The 19,239-nt window shown below is 51.0% G+C and overlaps 8 protein-coding genes across 8 annotated transcripts; 2 read left to right on the forward strand and 6 right to left on the reverse strand.

Moving 5' to 3' along the window:
* Positions 1 to 3: 3 nt before the first annotated feature.
* Positions 4 to 1,650, reverse strand: EDD37DRAFT_219912 (uncharacterized protein). The gene is made up of 2 exons (XM_062810407.1): positions 1,256 to 1,650; positions 4 to 1,019 (listed from the first exon to the last, which is right to left on the reverse strand). Exons 1-2 carry the CDS (start codon positions 1,494 to 1,496, stop codon positions 202 to 204), a joined length of 1,059 nt encoding a protein of 352 aa, XP_062672472.1. The 5' UTR covers positions 1,497 to 1,650; the 3' UTR covers positions 4 to 201.
* A 245-nt stretch (positions 1,651 to 1,895) lies between these two features.
* Positions 1,896 to 2,252, reverse strand: EDD37DRAFT_646297 (uncharacterized protein; the record flags this gene model as incomplete). Its single annotated transcript, XM_062817714.1, has 2 exons — positions 1,896 to 2,008; positions 2,060 to 2,252. 2 exons carry the CDS (start codon positions 2,250 to 2,252, stop codon positions 1,896 to 1,898), a joined length of 306 nt encoding a protein of 101 aa, XP_062672473.1.
* Positions 2,253 to 4,952: 2,700 nt separating this feature from the next.
* On the forward strand, positions 4,953 to 5,882 carry EDD37DRAFT_605428 (GTP-binding protein rhoC; the record flags this gene model as incomplete). The annotated part of the gene is made up of 3 exons (XM_062814811.1): positions 4,953 to 5,255; positions 5,304 to 5,507; positions 5,553 to 5,882. 3 exons carry the CDS (start codon positions 4,953 to 4,955, stop codon positions 5,880 to 5,882), a joined length of 837 nt encoding a protein of 278 aa, XP_062672474.1.
* A 433-nt stretch (positions 5,883 to 6,315) lies between these two features.
* Positions 6,316 to 6,721, reverse strand: EDD37DRAFT_646299 (DASH complex subunit Dad1-domain-containing protein; the record flags this gene model as incomplete). The annotated part of the gene is made up of 3 exons (XM_062817715.1): positions 6,316 to 6,459; positions 6,514 to 6,576; positions 6,632 to 6,721. 3 exons carry the CDS (start codon positions 6,719 to 6,721, stop codon positions 6,316 to 6,318), a joined length of 297 nt encoding a protein of 98 aa, XP_062672475.1.
* A 3,464-nt stretch (positions 6,722 to 10,185) lies between these two features.
* On the reverse strand, positions 10,186 to 10,668 carry EDD37DRAFT_646300 (small nuclear ribonucleoprotein F; the record flags this gene model as incomplete). Its single annotated transcript, XM_062817716.1, has 4 exons — positions 10,186 to 10,267; positions 10,324 to 10,479; positions 10,576 to 10,613; positions 10,663 to 10,668. 4 exons carry the CDS (start codon positions 10,666 to 10,668, stop codon positions 10,186 to 10,188), a joined length of 282 nt encoding a protein of 93 aa, XP_062672476.1.
* A 116-nt stretch (positions 10,669 to 10,784) lies between these two features.
* On the reverse strand, positions 10,785 to 11,853 carry EDD37DRAFT_620034 (uncharacterized protein). Its single transcript, XM_062815890.1, has 5 exons — positions 11,714 to 11,853; positions 11,549 to 11,663; positions 11,339 to 11,404; positions 11,162 to 11,284; positions 10,785 to 11,114 (listed from the first exon to the last, which is right to left on the reverse strand). Exons 1-5 carry the CDS (start codon positions 11,746 to 11,748, stop codon positions 10,971 to 10,973), a joined length of 483 nt encoding a protein of 160 aa, XP_062672477.1. The 5' UTR covers positions 11,749 to 11,853; the 3' UTR covers positions 10,785 to 10,970.
* Positions 11,854 to 11,856: 3 nt separating this feature from the next.
* On the forward strand, positions 11,857 to 16,822 carry EDD37DRAFT_220537 (adenosinetriphosphatase). Its single transcript, XM_062810414.1, has 3 exons — positions 11,857 to 12,940; positions 13,161 to 15,877; positions 15,929 to 16,822. The coding sequence occupies exons 1-3, from the start codon at positions 12,187 to 12,189 to the stop codon at positions 16,772 to 16,774; spliced, it is 4,317 nt and encodes a 1,438-aa protein (XP_062672478.1). The 5' UTR covers positions 11,857 to 12,186; the 3' UTR covers positions 16,775 to 16,822.
* A 47-nt stretch (positions 16,823 to 16,869) lies between these two features.
* EDD37DRAFT_560706 (uncharacterized protein) lies at positions 16,870 to 17,733 on the reverse strand (the record flags this gene model as incomplete). Its single annotated transcript, XM_062813855.1, has 1 exon — positions 16,870 to 17,733. The coding sequence occupies one exon, from the start codon at positions 17,731 to 17,733 to the stop codon at positions 16,870 to 16,872; it is 864 nt and encodes a 287-aa protein (XP_062672479.1).
* Between the last annotated feature and the right edge of the window lie 1,506 nt (positions 17,734 to 19,239).

Below are 19,239 nucleotides of genomic sequence, written 5' to 3' on the forward strand. Positions count from 1 at the left end.
ATAATCAGAGCCGTCAGCCAATCCCGTGCCGTGTAGCAGATCCAGTTGGTCGGTTCTGCCAGGTAATCGTGCGATCGGTGGACTCTGCTGCCTTGATTGATAATCAAGATCCTGCTTTCCCCGAGGTGTGACCAATCGTCTTTGCAATTACTCTCACACATTTCGTTGGATCTGGCAGTCTGTTCGATTGGCAATGGATCTTCACGTCCCCTCTCCCAGGAGCCCTTTTAGTTTGGTCTTCCACTCGTCCAGCATCGCGTCTTTGGTGGAGATTGCCTCCCTTGCCGCATTCAAATCAGATGTCAGCTCTTCGACTTTTTCTTGCAGCGAGTTTGGACCCTGGTCTCTCTTTTTGTACATTTCATTCTCCTGCCACAATTGGTCGTAAGCCTCGGCTGAAAAGCGTGCCATCTCGGCTTCCCTGCGCGTGACTGTAAGTTCTTTCCTCAGAACCTCGATCTCGCGGCGTGCAGCCTCAAGTTCTCCTCGTAGGCGTTCAACATCTCCACCCAGACTCCTTGACAGCTCCAGTTCGCCGTAGATCGTGGATATGGCTGACTCGACGTCTGGTCGTAATGTAGAATACCGTGAGCGACCGCCCTTGCGGGGTTGTGTCGTCACCTGGCCCAGTGTTTGTGCTCCGGATCTTGATGGTGATGATGGAAGTGCTGCTGATGTGGGTAACGCAGAAAGCGCTGGCATTGACGTTGATGGTCTCGAGGGAGTTCGTGCTTCCGCATATGCCGAGAGAGGCCGAGGGATTGGTCCACGGTTCAACGCGGAAGCTGATGTCGAAGCGGCCACTGGTGTTATCGATGGTGAAGCAAGCGTTGAAGGTGGGATGATATGCCAGTTGCGAGAGACACATATGGGGCAATACCATCGGTCTTGATCTTCATAGGTGCGTGCATCGGCTGCTAGACAAGCCTTGTGGTAGGCGAGGCGGCATGTGTTGCAATTCGCTAACCCTGATCCCTTTCTGCAAACGAAGCATGTGTCTTCGTGCATGGATCCGTTTTCTAGAGGGAGTACCAGCGTTAGTGCTGCACATGCTTACCAATCATACGTACATGGAGCCAATAGAGTCATGACAGTTCTTCGACGATGAAGGGAGTGAAGTAGCAGAGCTTTCTGCTATTCGGAGCGAGAAAGTCAAGTCAGAAGAGCCAAGACTGAACGGAGAACAGCCGTTCCTCGCCGCCTTTCGGTCAAGAGAGCACGCCGAGCGCCATCAGGGAAAAGAGATGCTACTCACTTCTCCACGTCCGATATATCTTGACTTGTTCCTCCATACTCAACGTCCTGGGATCGAATCTGGCTTGTTGGCGCGGTGTATGCCTCTCCTCGATAATCACTGGCTCCGTGTCAGACTGTGAAGCGGACGAAACATCTTCATTTGTGGCGCGCTTCACTGCGTCCTTCCTAGGAGTGATCCTGGGTTTCTTCGCCGGCGGCGGACGCGTCATCTCGGCAAGCTCTTGGATCCCAGGTAGCATATCATATGATGGCAACGTTCATGGGAAGAGATGTTGAGGCGACACTCATGCATTGATCGATTTGTGAAGGGGAGCCAGCTTAGTAATCTTCTTGCCAAGGACAGAAATCAAGTTTGACAAGGCTGAGGTTCTCCTTCTCCATTGATATTGCCCTTTCTCCTTTTCCCTTGTCTAGTCTTTTATTCCTTTTCTAATCCGGAACCGAGTCCTCTCCAGCTATCACCTACCGGCTTTTAAGCGATATTCTCCTCTTCTCACTCTGTCGCACAGTGCTTTCAATGCCGTAGCGCCGTACTCGAAATCCTCCAATTTCAGGTAGATCATTGCCGAGAATCCCGCCTACAGTGACCCAGATACAAATACAATATTCAACGTCAGCGGCAAGCTCCCGCACCTCCTTCAGCCGCTTTGGGTAGACGTATCGTACACAAAGCCGCCAGGCTCTGCTTGAACTTCGTCTTGGATCAAGCGTAGAGCATCCCTGACTTGCCCTGGGTGGCCGCCGTAAGATCCTGTTGCCGGTCAGCCACGTCCAGCACGACCGCCTCGTTGTGGAAGCTCACCTTGGTTCAAGTGCACATAGCCGGGCTTGAACATGAAATGCTTCTTGCCGAACGCTCTGCCAAAGCTGACGTCTTCAGTCGTGTTCTCCATGGCGTATTTGAAATCTGACAGACTGGGGTCCGTAAAACGCCACCTCAACAGCTGCTTGAGCACAATTCCTGGTGCAGGAAGTAATTTAGTAGAGCTAGGCATCGGCGCCACGGCAGCGCATGCTTAAATTGCTAACGAGATGGCCAAAGGACGATTGCTGCTCAGTGGAAGTGAGACATCGGGAAATTCTCACCCTTTGTAAGCAGGGCGTATACCCTCGTATCCGAACTTCCCAGATTCCAGTGAGTGTGTCAGTCATGCCTGTCAGTTGTTCATGAGTTCGACCAGCACCACTTCGCAAGCTGAGAAGTAAGGAGTTGAGGCGGCGAGGAGCTCCGCCTATGTAGTTGTCGGCAACAGGACCTTGAGATACATTGATGAAACCGCAATGGACAATGAACCGGGGAGCTCTGAATGTAGTTGCATGCCAGTCCGTGATCGCACGGGCTATAGCAGCATTCTGCATGGCAGATACTCGATTGGCGTGTTCGAAGTGGTAAAGGGGCATCGTAACAGTGCTGAACCTAGCTGTCTGACGGGAGGGTACAGTGGAAGTCTGCGCGGTAACATGGTCCTCATCTAGGTTATGCTGGGAGCAACTTACCTTCGGACATTTACCGCTTAGCAGTGACCAATTGGTAAGCATATGAGTCGGGACAATCCCACATCCTGAATGGCGTTCAAGGTCAATCAACCACAGACGTCGACCGTATATCTTCGCTATTAATCTTACTGGTCAGACTCGTTCTCAGAGAAGTGCACAAAGCCAGACAGTGGTTGGTTTGTCATTGAGATCGGACGTGTTGCCCCATAGTCTTGGGGTCAGGGAGACCTAGCAGGTTCTGTGTGGTCGGGAGTGGATACTCGGCTCAAATGCTCGAAATCGTTCATGGTCATTGTGCTTGTTGACCTCGACTCCCCATTGCACACAGAAAGCACATATTGACTCCTTTTCGTCTTCGTTCTACTTCTTGAACGTTGGTCCGACTGGTCGACTCATCAGCTTTCCGACAACCTGAAGAGCACCGGAGCCACCATGTCCTGACAGCCTCTGTAATGCTTCCGTGTTCTATTGACCTAGTGCTCGAGCTTTCCGGGCCATGTACTGTTAACTGTGTCAATCGGGTGATGGGTCGACAAAGGAAAAGACATACAACTGGACATCTCCGCAGGTGGTGCGCCCCACTTAATCGGTGGACGATCTTATACCCTTCACCCCGAAATTTGCTTTAAATTTCACCCTGAACTTCTTCAGGATCTCTTGGAAGGATGGCCGAGTAAGCATCATCTCCAAGCCCCCGACTTGGTAAATCTAACAAAGCTCCAGGCGGTTATGGCGCGTGACTCAAGTTTCCACACTTGGACTGTGTACAGTCTTGATTTCTCGTAGGGAAAGTGAGTTAAATCTCTTGTGTTCTTTATGAGGCATGTATGCTAACAAAAATTCAGCCTGCGTGGGTTCGAATCCCACTCCTTTCAATCGCGATCGACGTCGAGATGTTGTTTTTTGTTTTTTGCTGGCAATGCCACACCTAGGCATTCGGCAGGCGGTGTCACATGATTGCTTGATTGGGCATAGCGTGCCAAAACTGCACTTCGACACTTGCACCTTTCACAGACACTCTCGGTTTCGAGATACAGACTCAATCGTCAACAACCACACTATCAAGGTGCTTACACTTTCTCCATCTAGGGTCCAAGATGGTATTGATGACCTAAGATGGGGTTTCAACGCTCAGACCTGGTACCTTTGTTTGGTTGTGTTAACCGCAACGGAGAGAGGTATTAAGTTTATATACCAACAATCTGTCTAGAGACGTTCCTGATAGACAAGGTGTAAGGACTATAGTCTGACACGCCCCATCGGACCGAATATGGCTGCACATGACACCTTCGTTCCACCTCCACCAAGTGTCGTGGCTCTTCGGAAGCGAAGCACATCTGGCCGAAGCTGGGGCCGGTTTTTCATCGTCTGGAAGATTGAAGGATGGGGCTGTGTAACTGGTCACTGTTGATTTTGAGAACAGCATGATATTGGAGGGGTTGACACGGCGAAGTATACTCGGTCTGGTCGAAGAGAGTCTTGAGAACTTGGCAGCCGTCAATGAGATCTGCTCGGAGCGTTGAGAAAGACTGTTCCATCTAGGATACACAGGTGGCTGCCGATGAGGAATGATCATTGGAAGCATTCGCAGCGAAGACTGCGGTGAAAATATCAAAGCAGATGAAACAGCCATATTGCTGACACTGACTCCAGTATGTGATCATGCTGGTGGAGCTGATTCTCATTAGGGGTCATGACATTGGTGTGCCTGCTGCGCATTAAACCTATCTTCCACGCGCTGTTCTTAAGAGAACAGATGTCGGACACATCATACAAGATGAAGGTGATCCTTTTGCATGGACCAAATCATATCGAGGCCAGACGTACACAACCAAGTACTCAAGTCATAGTGTCGTAGAAGAAGTCAAGTTGTGATCTCGAGATGGCGTCACTCGACGCGATCTGCTTCAAGTTTGAAGTTGAAATGCGGGGAAAATGTATTAGTTGCCTGGTCAACATGGATTCAAAACACAACTTCAACTTTTTCTTGATTCATCTCATGCAGAGACATGAGACATGGGAAACCCTGGTACACTGTATTCTCACCAAGAACTCGTTGACCGGCATATGCAGCTCCTGCAGTAGTTACAAGCGGCATAAATAAATATCACCGCACCCATTTCCGAATTCAGTCTGCATCACATCACTCATAACATTCCGCTTGCTGGCAACGCGACACCACTTTCAATTCACCCATCATGGCCACAGAAACATCACAATATCCTTCACGAACGCCTACAGTCATGTCCGAAAAGCATCTGTCCGCCTCCTACATTACTCCTCACTCACCAAATCGAAGACCCGTCCGCGCTCAGAGTACGAGAGCGAGCGACGGCACGGTTAGCACAAGGATGAGTGTCAACAGCAGCGCCGGAAGATTGTCAGAAGCTACAAATATCACTCAACCACCCTCATACTCGAAGAAGTTTGTCGTTGTAGGAGATGGAGGTTGTGGTAAGACCTGTTTATTGATCAGCTACGCACAAGGATACTTTCCAGAGGTAGGCAAATTGTCGATGTGCAGAAAGGTGAACACTGACACGTTCTAGAAATACGTCCCGACGGTATTTGAAAATTACATCACACAGACTACACACAAACCTACGGGGAAGACAGTCGAGCTGGCACTGTGGGATACAGCAGGACAAGAAGAATACGACCGTCTGCGACCACTGTCATACCCGGAAACGGATCTGCTTTTTGTCTGCTTCGCCATTGACTGCCCCAACTCCCTCGAAAATGTCATGGACAAGGTTGGTACAATCTCAACTACACAAGTCCTCTACTGACATGTACAGTGGTATCCTGAAGTTCTTCACTTCTGCCCTACAACTCCTCTTATCCTCGTGGGCTTGAAATCCGACCTGCGCTCGAAGCGAACCTGCATCGAACTTCTCCGCACCCAAGGCCTAACACCAGTGACGCCGGATCAAGGCCAAGATGTGGCCAGGCGAATGGGAGCCAGATACATCGAGTGCAGCGCCAAAGAGAACAAAGGCATCCAAGAAGTATTTGACCTGGCCATCAACACGGCCATTCAAACGGAGGAGGCCAGTTACGAAACCAAACCAAACCCCAAAGGTGTCAAAGTCAAGAAGGCAAAGAAGAGGAAGTGTGCCATTCTGTGATCGGCATTCCTCCTGGTATTTGTGTGATTGTTTTTCCCATTCTCGGATGCAATATGTTCGGTTCGTTGGTCAACAAAAGCGGCCTTGATGTACATCAGTATTAGACGGCGTTACTGCATGAGTGCACGACCGGCGTTGGATTGGGACTGGCCTTTTGCCACAGCGTTGATGTGGACATGAACGGACAAAAGCAATAGTCTGTCTGAAAATAGATACCTTTTCGACAAAGTGTTTCTGGTCCATCAAGGCATAGCAGCCGTGTCTGTCGAGTCTCATTGATGTTCGTCCATCGCGTAGGTGGTAGCATTCGTGCTCAGAATAATCGTTCAAGTCGAGAAAAGGATGGTCACAACCGGCGCAAGACTTGAGTGGTGATCCGTCCCTGATCTTGCTGTAGCCACTGGACCTGACACTCCTTTCTCATACAGTACATTCATCTCGTGTCCTCTCGCGGCTCGGTCTTCACTTCACCTTCGGCGTCATGACCGGTTACATCCTGGCCTGTCTCATTTTCTCTTCCCATCACCGTCTCAAATTGACTCCATAACGCTTCAACGGAAGCGAACTCATTCCCGATCTGAACCCGATCTTAGCATTGGTGATTGTCGATCCTGGAATAGCATATGCGTACCTCAATGATTCCTTCCAGACTCCGATTCAAAGCATTGATGTGCGTGAGGACTTGCTCAAGTGACTGCATCGGACATTCATCCAGTTGAACGGCCATCTGTGTCTGTGAAGAAACATACCTCGCCGATGTCACCGACCAGAGCGGCGCGTCGTTGTTCGAATTCACTCGACTGAGACGCGTCGGAACCGTGATTGTTCAATGTCGCCATGTTTCAAGCCATTAATGGACTAGGAAATGGATGTTGAAGCTCAGGCGTTCGATACTCTTCCCCTCGATCCGAAATAAAACGTTATCGAACAAGTCAAGAGCAGGGATGGTTGGTAGAGGCGTGTTATCGCGTAGACACGTGAAACCAGAGTGTCAGACAACCATGAATTTCACAAAGGGCACTAGCGGCCAAAAAAAGTATTATCTCCTTTTCGTACTTACGCTGTAGGAAGCGAGAAGGAGTGAAGCAAAAAAAGCAACACAATGTGTTTGAGAGCTGTAATACATTAGAAGAATCCTCAAGAAACACGGATGGCTAATGCTTACGAGTGGGATTCGAACTTGAACAATCGTTAGATAGTACTTCACTGAGAGAACGAAGCTAATTACCCCACGAGGTCTACCCAATGTTAACATGCGTCAAACCATGAAGACTCCGAAAGTACTCACTTCCCACTGCGGATCAGATTCAAGTAGACTCAAAGAGCCAGACCTAAACACAGCGCCTTAACCACTCGGCCATCCCTAAATCGACTGTTAGACAGGTGTTGTAGGCGGCAGAACAGGTAAAGCACTTACTCCCTGGAGCAGGGACAAGAAGTAGTGAACTTCTCGTTGCAATTCTGTGGGCAGAAATTGGTCAAAATTTTCGGCCCTCAAAAACATAACCCAAGCGTTTTGGCGATGGGGAATGGGCCGAAGTCGGCGACCTCCGGGTCCGTTCAGGGTTCTTCAGGGTACTCCCGATCTACACTGTCTTATGGGTCCGCGGGCCGGGGAGAGTCGAGATCGGAACAATGAAATTGTCTATTCGTATTTGAGAATGATGCCATCTGTGGAGATTTATCGAAGTAAATGCTTCTGAAACTTTGCTTTGTTCAAGTCACGAGATGCTTTTTATAATTCCAGCTATTATACATGCTTTTTCTATGACATGCTTCTCGTGAGAGAGAAGGAAAGAGGTTGCGCGTGTAACGCTATGAATCCGTACACCGGTCGTTAAGTATAATGTCGTCAATGCAGGTGTGACAAGACCCTGCTTGTGAGCATGTGGAAATGTACACGTTTGGTCCACCAAGGGTCGCCCTTCGATATATCCTGGGTGCAACGGCCAACCTCTACGAGACTGCACAGATCGCTGTGGGAATGAGAAAAGGAAGTCCCAACTCCAAATTGTGCTTTTGTCTCCGGATGAGATTGCGAATAATAAAGGAGAAGTGGTGAGAGAAAAGTTGTGTTGTCCCGATGTGGAGCGATGGAAAATCAATGGAGCGACCCTGCTGATCGTCTTCATCTCAAGTTCTCGCCCCATCCATGGAGACTCTTCGAATAATCTGGACGATATCCAAAGCTAGAATTAGACATTGCCACAATGGGCGCGTTGCTGTCCATTTCAAGATGCGTAGTTGTTCAAAGTGAATTGGCGAATGCCACAGGTACAGCTTCTTGCGCTGCAGACCGTAAAGAAATACCCGTCGTGGCTCAGGGCTCGTGGCCTTGTTGCGGCACCGGTGTCAAAGGAATGACTTTTGTGATCGCCCAATGTGATGCTTTTCATTCGAAAGTGGTTGTTGATAGTGGTCGCACGCTGTTGTACAATGTGCGGCCGGTCGCAAGGCTCATCTCTTTTTCAATAGTTTCGACAGCCTTTTCCTCGTCTTCTCTTCTACTCGATCGCTGCCACTTGACGAACTTGCGCTCCTTGAGCTGGTTTCTGATGATGTTCGACTCCGGTAAGACATATCTGTTGCTGCAATGATGTCTTCCAATCGCACATCATCTTGAGGCGATGTGGTGTGGTACTCTGGATCGAGTATCTCGGTGAACTTGGAAGGCATGATAGTAGTGGCGACTGAACAAGAAAAGAACAAAGATAGACAGAGTAAATAGGAATGAGCGATGTGAACAACGGGGAGTCACCTAGGCAAGGAGGAAGGAAGACTCAAAGGGGAAGAGAGTCAAATATGAATGATTCTGCCCGTTTTCGGCGGCGGCACACGATCATGGTCCCTTTTACTGCGCATGAATGGAGGCCCCCCCTAGGGTTGACAGATTGAAGAAGTGGCTTTCACGCCGCTGCCGTCCTTCCCATCGAGTCAACCTTCCCCGGGTTGGAAAGGACAAGCCCACTAAGCCCAAAGACGCCGGATTCCGGGTGCCAAACGCACCAGCCCCGTGGTACGCAGGCACTAAAGCCAGGGTCTTTTGTGGCGTAGACGTTGAGAGGGCGGTCGGTTTGGCCACCCACAGGCTTCCCAGCGAAGATTCAAGGAACCGCAACGTGTCGCGGCAATACTTTCTCTGCATAAGCATGATGAATACGCATGCGGAAGCACAAGCCACGAATCCAGAGATGTCACCAAATGATCATCGGTTTGCTGAGGCGATCAGGAACCTGATTCATGAATTCGGTCCGGGTGGACATGCCAGTTGTTCGCCAATTCGCATCGAAGCGACCTCCATTCAAAAGCGTCTGGCCGTCCTTAGCCGAGAAGCAGTACAGCAAAATTTGCCTCATCACCTGAAACCCCTCAAGTCGCCTCTTTGGCGCTGTCCGAAGCCCAATGCGTGCCTGTCTTAGTGGCCGAACTTACAGCGCCTCGGCTTTGGGGGAGTATGGAAGCCCCGGGTGAATGAATTCCCTCGTACCACAACGACTCGTCTTAGGCTTTCACATCTTGCCGAAGCCGAGTTACTGTACTGACTGGTCAATCCGCAAAATGATTCCTATGCAAAAGTTTACAAAAATAGGTTTTGCCTTTACGAGTAACAAGATTGATGAGTGACCACAAAGAACACGTTATTGCTGATGCAGCCTCTTTAAATGTGACGTCAATTGCATAGAGAATCTTCTTGTCTTTCTAGGTGCAGCACCTGTCAAAGAATGCATTCCGCGTATGCCTATGGCTTTGCATCTGATAAGCCTGACGCTATCGATTACTGTGGTATGCGTTGCGTATTCTTTCTTGAAGATTGACCCTCTTGTATACCCAGTTTGGTAATGGGTGCTTCAAACGTAACCTCTGGAATTTGGCTTTGGCCATCTTATTCGTTCCCGGTGGACTGCATTCGTGTCATTTTCTTCGTCATACCCGTTCGTGCCTTTGTAGAAGTAGTTCTTGCAACATTGATAGATGTAGACGTACTCTTCCGATCTACACAACTCCACCAACACCATCACATTATCACGATGGTACGAGTACTGTCGATCGATACTCCTCACCCTCATATCGTCAGGATGGCTATACTCGAATTGCGTGCGACTGCGTAGGCAGCCAGTTCCGGCCTTCCGAGGTGACTCCTTTCACATGCCCACGCTTTCGGATGTGCCACTATCCTTGCAGCTTTATCATCTGGATATGCACTTCAGTCTGCAGTTCGTGGTGAGGGATCGGATCAGATGGACATGTCGTCATTCGAAGTCGTGATCGATGTGTCGCTGCTCCGTTCGCAATGGCTGCAAAATCAGCCCTCCATTTTTGTGTCGGGACCCTCGCCATTCATTTCAACTCCTTTGGCTGCTGAGATCCACAGCACGTTGTTGCATCTGGTGAGATCAGCTGCCAGCCCCATACACAACAAAGCCAGCTCCACCACACATACCTGATCAAAACTTCTCCCAGTGTACCAGTGTGTTTGCGGTCAATGTATTCCTCCGTGTTCGACAACTGGATGTTCATATACGAATCAACGCTGATTAGGCGGCCTTTGTACTCGGTCTGGCCCCATTTTAATCGAATGATGACTTCGTCGTTGATCCTGCGGAATGCAATTGCATATTAGTCTCCTGCTCCAAAGCCTTTTTGAAAGCCACAGGCTGGCTCAGAATTCGAGAAAAGGAAGGTCTCGACGTACAGGTTCTGCAGCAACGGCCGCGGGTTCAGAGGAGCAAACTGTGTCGCGTCAGTCATCGAGTCTGCAAGATCATGCAACACCACCTACATTCATCCTGTTCAACAACAGTCTGAATCAGAGTCTCCAAACAGATAAAAGGAAGAGCGAGCGCGCAATCAACCGTAGATGTAGAATCAAGAGGTCAGAGATAGCTGTCGCATGCTTTGAGACTGTAAGTTTACTCTCTGCGACCGCAAAATTGTGCAGAGCTTGGCGAATATATCCAGATCACGTGATCGCAGCCTTGCGTCCTTTCAGCCTTGCCACGACCCACGAAGCTGGGCTATATCATGCTCTAAACTACCTGGTACTTGACAAAGGGAACATTGAGCATTGATCTAGCATGAATCTGTCGTTCAAGCCCGTCGAATGCTCCACTTGATGTCCTTGATGCTGACTTCCTCGCCCGCCTTTTCGTCATAGTCAAACCATTCTCCTTCCGATAGATCGATCCCGCTAAACTTGGTACCCGACTCGATGCCCTTGGCCTCCCATTCTCCCTAAAGTACTGTCAGTTGCTTTCGCTCAGTATCCGTATTGCACATACATCTGCTCTGAAATCGGTAAACTCTAGTCCACGACAGTCGATATCGATGATGTTCTTGACTTTTGCTGGCGAATTTTGTTCGTACACTGCTGGAGCTGCCTTGATTGTCGCAGTAGATTCTCTCTGATATGGCAATCAATAAGCAGCCAAGGACATGCACATTACACAAGGTCTTACCTTGCAGTTCTTGCATTTCCATACGAAGTTGGCTTCTCCACGACTTCCTGATTGCTCGTTCATCTCCTGCGCCTTTCGTCAGACACTCGCTCATGCTCAAGTAGACCCAGCATGACGGAATGCGGCAATGTTGAAGAAGACGGGGAGGCCAGGTGCTGACTGAGCGGTTCCTAGTCCCAAAATGGAGTCTTGTAACTGGGTAGAACCTACATGACGGTTGACGCCGACCCAGTTGGCGTGAACCTCTCGACATGAGGTACATTGGACTTTGAATGTGTAGTAGTATGGAGAGTCTGCCGTGTCAGTAGGCTTGAGATCAGTTACGCTGTTGGGGATTAGTGGCTGATATTCAGTGGCATGGGGGGATGCGTGTACCCTTCCAACTCCGCAGTCAATGCCAGTGCCAGCATCTTGAGCCAAGCTGATGGTCTGTCGATGCCACCTTCACTTTTGGCTGGTCATATAGAACTTATACTCCGTCGACTATCTCTTGCATGATTCGAGGAATGCAAAGAGGCGGAAGAACTGCATACAAAGGCGGCGTCACTCCGTCCCAAAATCGGGTCATTGTCTTGGCATCAAATTCATGTCACTCCACATCAACGCGATCCGTGCTTGATTTGGATGATGAGTAAATAAGTGTATGCGGTTGGAAGAGAAAGCCGAAAGCGCGTCGCATCACTGATTACTGCAAGTCTCAGCACCATGGAACCACAATGGCAAGCTTGCAGCTAGAAATATGGTGGGATTGAACATTTGAATTCAGCCACGTCAAGGGACGACTCGCCAGTGTCCATTTGAGAACAATTAGGACGACTGCACTGCGCGGAGAGCATTGTCAGTCCATCATGGCGCCAAACAAGAAGAAGAAAAAGGCCGCCGCGAATCCGGCCAGAGGGTTTGCTACAACCTCTCTGCCTTCCAAAACCAAAGTCGTGGAGGAGCAGGATGAGACACAGTCGGATACCCCCACCGTCACATCAGGGCAAGGCGTATCGACGGCCTCACAAATTCCCGATAGCAAAAGCGCCACTTCGGTCCATGAGCCTGGGAAAACTGCCAACATTTCGGACATGAGCCCCGAAGAACTGGAGAAGCATTTGGAAACCTCCGAGTTGGAGACAATGGTCGAGCGATATGCTGCTCGTAGCTTGGCCGACGCGAGTCGCCAGGTCGCGAGACTTGACACCGAGCGCCGTCAACTTCGACCGCAAGCCTACAAGCTCTCAACCTACTCCTGGCTTGATGAGGAGACAACGGAGGAGTTGTTCGCCTCAAGCCTACCAGCACTCTCAAGTGGTAGCACAAGTAACAGCGTACCTTCCCCAGAATCTGAGGAGAAGGTTCTGATCGATCTTTGGACCATCGAGCGAGTCCTACAAGCACTGAAGCTTCCCAGAGTTGCGGAAGCTGTGGCTCATGTGGCAGGACTTGCCATATCTGGACAGGTCACCGCAGACACTGACAATCTACCGGGTTTGTCTGAGGCCTTCCGTTGGTATGCAGCCAACACCCAACCAGGGGAACTATCACACTACGAGCACGTGCCGGAAACCAAAGCTGCACGAAGTGGTGATAATACCCCTCTACAGGCGAATTCTGGTAAGTCGTGCGCGAGAACATGCATCCATCTGCCATACTACGAAATGTGAATTGTTGAAAGCTATCTCATCAAGCTTTCCATAGTCTATGGACTGTTGAGTTGAGTACGAGAGCAATCAACCTGAGGTCAATCATGGCCAACCGGACATTATGCATTACAGCTCACTACTCTCCCAGCATTTTATACGGTCATATAAAGCGTGAAGCTGACCAGATTTAGAGCCAGTAACTGCCACTCAAAGCCGACAAAGTCCAGCCAGTACCCCTACTTCCCTGTCCGAGGACGAGGATGACTCGTTCGGAGGTCTGTCAGTATCAGAGAGTGACGAGGAAGATGATCCTAGCAAGCTCAGTGACAAATATGTCCGTATACGTCGTCTCATCTGGCAGGCTGAGCATCCAGATCCACCCAAACGGCCGAAATTGTCAGCGCGGAAGCAGAAGCGAGTCACACGGCTGAAGGAGAGGTTGCAAAAGCTGCGTAGAGACCCGCTGTTCGACGAGTACGTGGCGGAATCTGCTTGGAACACGATCCTGCTCGAGATTCAAGAACAATACCAACACTTACTGCGAATTGAGGCATCCAGACGTCGCGAGCAAGGTCAGGAAGATCGGGCAGATGTCCATGAAGCTCCTGTTGATTCAAACGCGCCCATTGACGACAGACAACACGGAGAGGCCGATGGAGAAGCTCTCTTGGGTGGCATGTTCGAAGATACGGATCAGGCTACGGCCAATGAGCAGAGCACAAACGCACAACAGCAGATCAAGGTGTTAGACTTTGGCAAGTGGACAGGTGTGTCACCCAGAAAGCTCCTGGACGATATATGCAAAAGTCATGATACCAAAAGCCGGCTTCGGGTACAGACTTTGCAGAACACATCCCACTCAGCTCGACATAGTGTCAGCATTTCGTGGTCCTCCGACACGCTACCTGAAGAACATGCAGCGGATGCTCTGCCAACCGAAGTCTCAGCGCAGGTAGCACCACATGTCTGGACCTTGCAGATGGTGAACACATCGGCCGCATCAAGTGCCCAGTCCGAAGCATACATTTGCACGTTAGCAATATTCCTCATCTCTACGCTGGGCGGAAAGGAGCAGAAGCCGACTGCTAGACTACCGACCGTTTGGAGAGACGTCGTCAAGGACCTCACCGATGTGAAGCAGCGACTGGTCAACGAGGAACACAGAGAAACTTTACGTCGATTACGGACCGTCTTACATGACGCCCAGGAAAGACTGCAAGCCGAGCAAGGTCAAACCGTCCCAAGAGCCTCGACCCAGATCATCACGACTGACAGACGGCGGACGAAACATTCCGTACCGGCCAGACTTGATCCGAGCCAGATTTCCAGAGAGTGGACGTCACGCCAATTACGCCCTTCATTCCAACAGATGCTCGAAGTCCGCCGTTCATTACCCGTCCATCAGTACAAAGATGACATTCTGTCTTGCATCGCTAACCACCCTGTCACCGTGATCTGTGCGGAGACAGGCGCAGGCAAGTCCTCAGGCATTCCGGTCTTACTTCTCGAGCATGATTTCGACGGCGGCCGAGACTGCCGCATCCTGGTCACGCAACCACGAAGAATCTCTGCCATCACACTCGCCAGACGCGTGTCTGCAGAACTCGGCGAAACTCGCAACGACATCGGCACATCGCGATCGCTGGTCGGTTATGCGATCCGCATGGAAAGCAAGACGAGCAATAGCACGCGCATAACGTACGCCACTACCGGTGTACTGCTGCGCATGCTGGAAGAATCTCGCGACTTAGACGAGCTCGACTATCTCATTCTCGACGAGGTGCACGAGCGCACGATGGACCTGGACTTGCTGTTCATTGCATTGCAAAAGCTGCAGAAGCGCCGGAGCACACTAAAGATCGTACTCATGTCCGCAACGGTTGACGCCAAAAAGTTCTCCGACTACTTCGGCGGCGCGCCCGTGTTGGATCTGCCGGGCCGGACGTTTCCCGTTGAAGTTGGGTTCCTGGAAGACGCGGTGGAGGCTACGAACGATCTCGCCGGCCTCAAAGACAAAGCGTTGTCCCTGCAAGATGAGGGTGCAGGCGGCGATGTGGACGACTTCTATGGAAACGAAAATGGGAGACCTGTCATCAGCGACCCAGAAAAATATAGCACAAAGACACAAAAAGCACTATCCAGCATGGACGAATATCGTATCGATTACGGTCTGATTGCTAAACTCGCGGCGGCCATTGCCAACAAACCTCAATTCGCAAAGTACAGCAGCGCAATTCTAGTCTTTATGCCGGGTATTGGCGAAATGCGTCGTCTACACAACTTGCTCTTGTCAATGGACACTTTCAGTCGCGGATGGGTGGTACACTTGCTCCACTCGACGTTTTCAACCGAGGATCTCGAAAAGGCGTTCGACCGTCCACCGCCCGGACACCGAAAGGTCGTGATTGCCACGAACATCGCGGAGACGGGCATTACCATTCCGGACGTGACGGCCGTGATTGACACTTGCAAGGAGAAGGTCATGCGCTTCGACGAGCGACGCCAACTTTCGAGGCTGACGGAGGGATTCATTTCGCGATCTTCTGCACGCCAGAGACGAGGTCGAGCCGCGCGTGTCCAGGACGGTCTTTGTTTCCACCTTGTCACGCGACATCGACACGACAACCTCATGCTAGAGCAGCAGGTTCCTGAGATGTTGAGGCTGAGTCTCCAGGATCCCATGCTGCGCATCAAGGTGTGGGATCTGGGCTCAATCGAGGAGACATTGAATGCAGCAATCGACCCTCCGTCGAGGAAGAACGTGCTTAGGGCGATTGAGAAGTTGAAAGACGCTGGGGCGTTGACAAAACAAGAAAGTCTGACGCCGCTGGGCCAGCAGATCGCACGATTGCCATTAGAAGTGTCCCTTGCGAAACTCGCCATCTTCGGTGTCATCTTCAGATGTCTGGTACGTTGGAATTATACTAATGGTTCATGCTCAAGCTAATGCGTCTCGCAGGACCCAATTTTGGCAATCATCTCGCTCTTGACTTCCAAATCGCCATTCCTGTCGTCGACAGGAGGACAGCCCGATGCACGTTATATATTCAGCCGTGGCGACTCCGATTTGCTTTCTTCTTTGAACGCATACGAAGCCTGGCGCAAAGCCAAATCAGCGCGATCCGGACACGAATTTTGCCGAAAGAACCATATCAGTGACCAAGCCATGGTTCAAGTCGAGGAGAACAAAATCCAGCTGCTGGTATACCTTGTCGACGCAGGCTTAGTCACACTTGAGGCCGAAGAGAAAGGCGCTCTAAGCCGTGCTCGATCAAGCGGTGGTCGTGGTGGCGGTGGGACCTTCTACACCGTCCCCACTCGGTACAATCAGAAAGTCGGGGACAGGGCCCTCAACGCGATCGTCGCCATGGCACTGTACCCTCGCATTCTGATGCGTGAAGGTAAAGCCTGGCGCAATGTGTACACCAATCAACAAGTCTCACTCACGTCTCGCTCGGTAAACCACAACAATCCCAAAGCACCACGCTGGCTGTCGTTCTACGAAGCGATGCAGAACCGGAACGGGAATCTAAATGTCTTCGAGACGTCCGCAATTCCTGAATCGGCGCTGGCGGTTCTTCTAGGTGACGCAGAGTTCAAGTTCTACGCGGGCGTAATGGTGTTGGATTCAGGCAAGATCAAACTCTCGGTCAAACACTGGAGGCAGATGATGGCGATCAAGATCCTGAGGGAGCAGTTGCTGAAGGTGCTGGATACTTGCTTCAAGAGAACCGGTCAGGACTTGGACGACGGCGAGCGAAAGTGGTTGGACTTTTGGTTGAACATGGAAGCGTCGCAAGAATAGACAGAGTAAAGATAGAAACGTGAAGACTTGCCGCGAGGCCGAAGGGCAACGTCTTGCCTGCGAAGAAAAGTGTCATGACATTGCGCGTCGTCTATTCATCTCAGCATATACGCTCCGTCGACAGGCAACGGCACACCAGTGATCCAAGCAGAATCGTCGCTCGCCAGAAATACAGCCGCCCTCGCGACATCCTCCACCCTCCCCAAGACGCCACCAAAGGGATGCTTCCGTTGGATCTCCTCCAGCACCTCCGTTTGGCCCTGCAGATTCTGCGTCATGCTCGTCTCCAGAAACCCTGGGCAAAGCGCATTACAGTGGATCTTATCCTTTGCATAATCCAGGGCGATCTGTTTGGTCAACATGACGGCCGCGCCTTTACTCGCACAGTAACTCGGCGTGCCATAGTACGGCACCAGACCCTGGACGCTGGCCGTGTTGACGATCCAGCCTCGCGAGCCATACACTTTCTCCTGGCCGTCGAGCATTTGTTTCAGGGCGTACTTGCACCCCAGAAACATGCCCTTCGTGTTGATGGCCATGGTCTTGTCGTAGTCTTCCTCGCTCGTCTCGTGGCATCGCAAGGGCCGCACGTGTGTGCTCTCGACGCTAATGCCCGCGTTGTTCACCATGATATCTACTCTCTTGTACCGCTGCACGCATGCCCGGATGGCCAACTCGACTTCCCGTGGTTTCGTGATGTCTGCTTTATGGTACATCGCCTCGCCGCCCATCTGTCGGATACGCTCGTGGGTGCCTGGCTGGTGCGACACGCGGTTGTGGAAGTCATCGGCGCGTTGGGTCGTCGGGTTGATAGGGTTGCGTGGGTTCGGGTACAGGTCGATGCAGAAAATCGTGGCTCCCTCGGACGCGAATGCAAGGCATATGGCTTGACCCAATCCTGAACTGCTTCCTGTTACCACAGCGATCCGCCCCTTCAGGCGGCCGGACGTGGAGGTCATCACGTCGCGGGCAAGTGTTGAGAAGGAAAGAGAGCAGAGTGGGATGGGTACGATACAAGTATTACCTTGGGGGCTAGATGCGACGCCCTATCCTGGCATGAGGTCACAAGATCATCTATCGACATTGTCGCCGACGATCGAACATCAACATCTCATGAACAGAAGGCAGCCCGAAGGCCGATCTGGACATCCTCAATCTCCATGTATCGTTATTCGATCAACGGCGTCATTCACTTGTGCAGGTTCGGGTGGAAACATGATGCGACCATCGCATCAATGTTTCTCCGCCTCCACAAATCTACTCCTGCATTCGCCGGGCAGCCATCTTCTCTCTTGAGCAGCCTCATACAAGGCGTTCCAGTCACCTCCCTCAAAAAATCCAAGGCTGTCTATCACCGGCTAGACCTCTTGCTTAGTCGATCATCGGAGCCTAACACAACGTCGAATCTTGAAACGCTTGATGACAAGCCTCAGTCTGGAAGCAAGCCACTTCCAGCCTCAGCGTTCAGTCATGCATCAGGACTTCCTATCTTTCAGCAACGAGGCAGGAGCTAATGTCAATTTGGTACCCGACTGACACGATATCTGCCAAGCCATGATTGGAAAGGCAAGGTCTATGCAAGGCGCACTGGAGTGATGACAAGATCAATCTATGACAGTAATGGCTACGACACATATTCCGGACATTTCTCCCACTTTCAAAAGGCGACTTTGTCGGAGATCTTGTCACGGTCTCACAGCCACGACGGGTCTAACGATGCCACCATTTCCCGTCAGCCTTCTTGTTCGGAAATCCCCGAACCTCGGTGTGAGTTGTCGTGGTGCTAATAATGAAACCCCCACTGTTATCTCCCTGCGATGAAGCCATGAACCCTCCGTTCGGCAGCTTGCAAATGGTCGATGTGCCATAATGATGGACGTTGATGTGAGCACTTGTGGTTTCCGTGAGGTAGGGATGCTAAAGAGAAATTGAGGCGATTAGCCCTCCATTTGAACGGCTGCAGCGTTTGCCTTTTGACGCCCAATGCGGTCTCCACCAACCTTTGCAGGCTTGCCTGAGGCCCCGTTGCCATTGTTGCTCTGTCCTTTGATCACATTGTATCCAGCGTTGACCACTGATGCTCCAGCTCCTATAGCTGGAATGAGAAGGAGCTCCAGGCCGCTCATAATGAGGCACTGGAAGACACGAACGAATGAGGCTGGACGAACTGGATCTTCAAACACTTGCTTGCGGAGTGTCCGCCTCGTGAGTGCCAGGGAACGAGAAAGAGAAAGAGAAAAGATCAACAATGGACAGGATAATCTGGCACCTTTAAGTACCCTGTCCCAACAGGCGGCCGACCGCTAAGCGACTTGTTGTCGTGGTAGGCTGTTTCGAGCGATGTCCTCCTGGCTGCAGCTTCTGATTCGAGAACAATGACTGGCCGAAGTTCGCTTGTCTTGCGCCCGACTTGCATGTCCGACCTGCAGCCCGAGGAGGGGATCGATATCTCGCACATGTGCAGT

Source organism: Exophiala viscosa (genome assembly GCF_022695815.1).
Source record: "Exophiala viscosa unplaced genomic scaffold EDD37scaffold_2, whole genome shotgun sequence".
Taxonomy (NCBI): domain Eukaryota; kingdom Fungi; phylum Ascomycota; class Eurotiomycetes; order Chaetothyriales; family Herpotrichiellaceae; genus Exophiala; species Exophiala viscosa.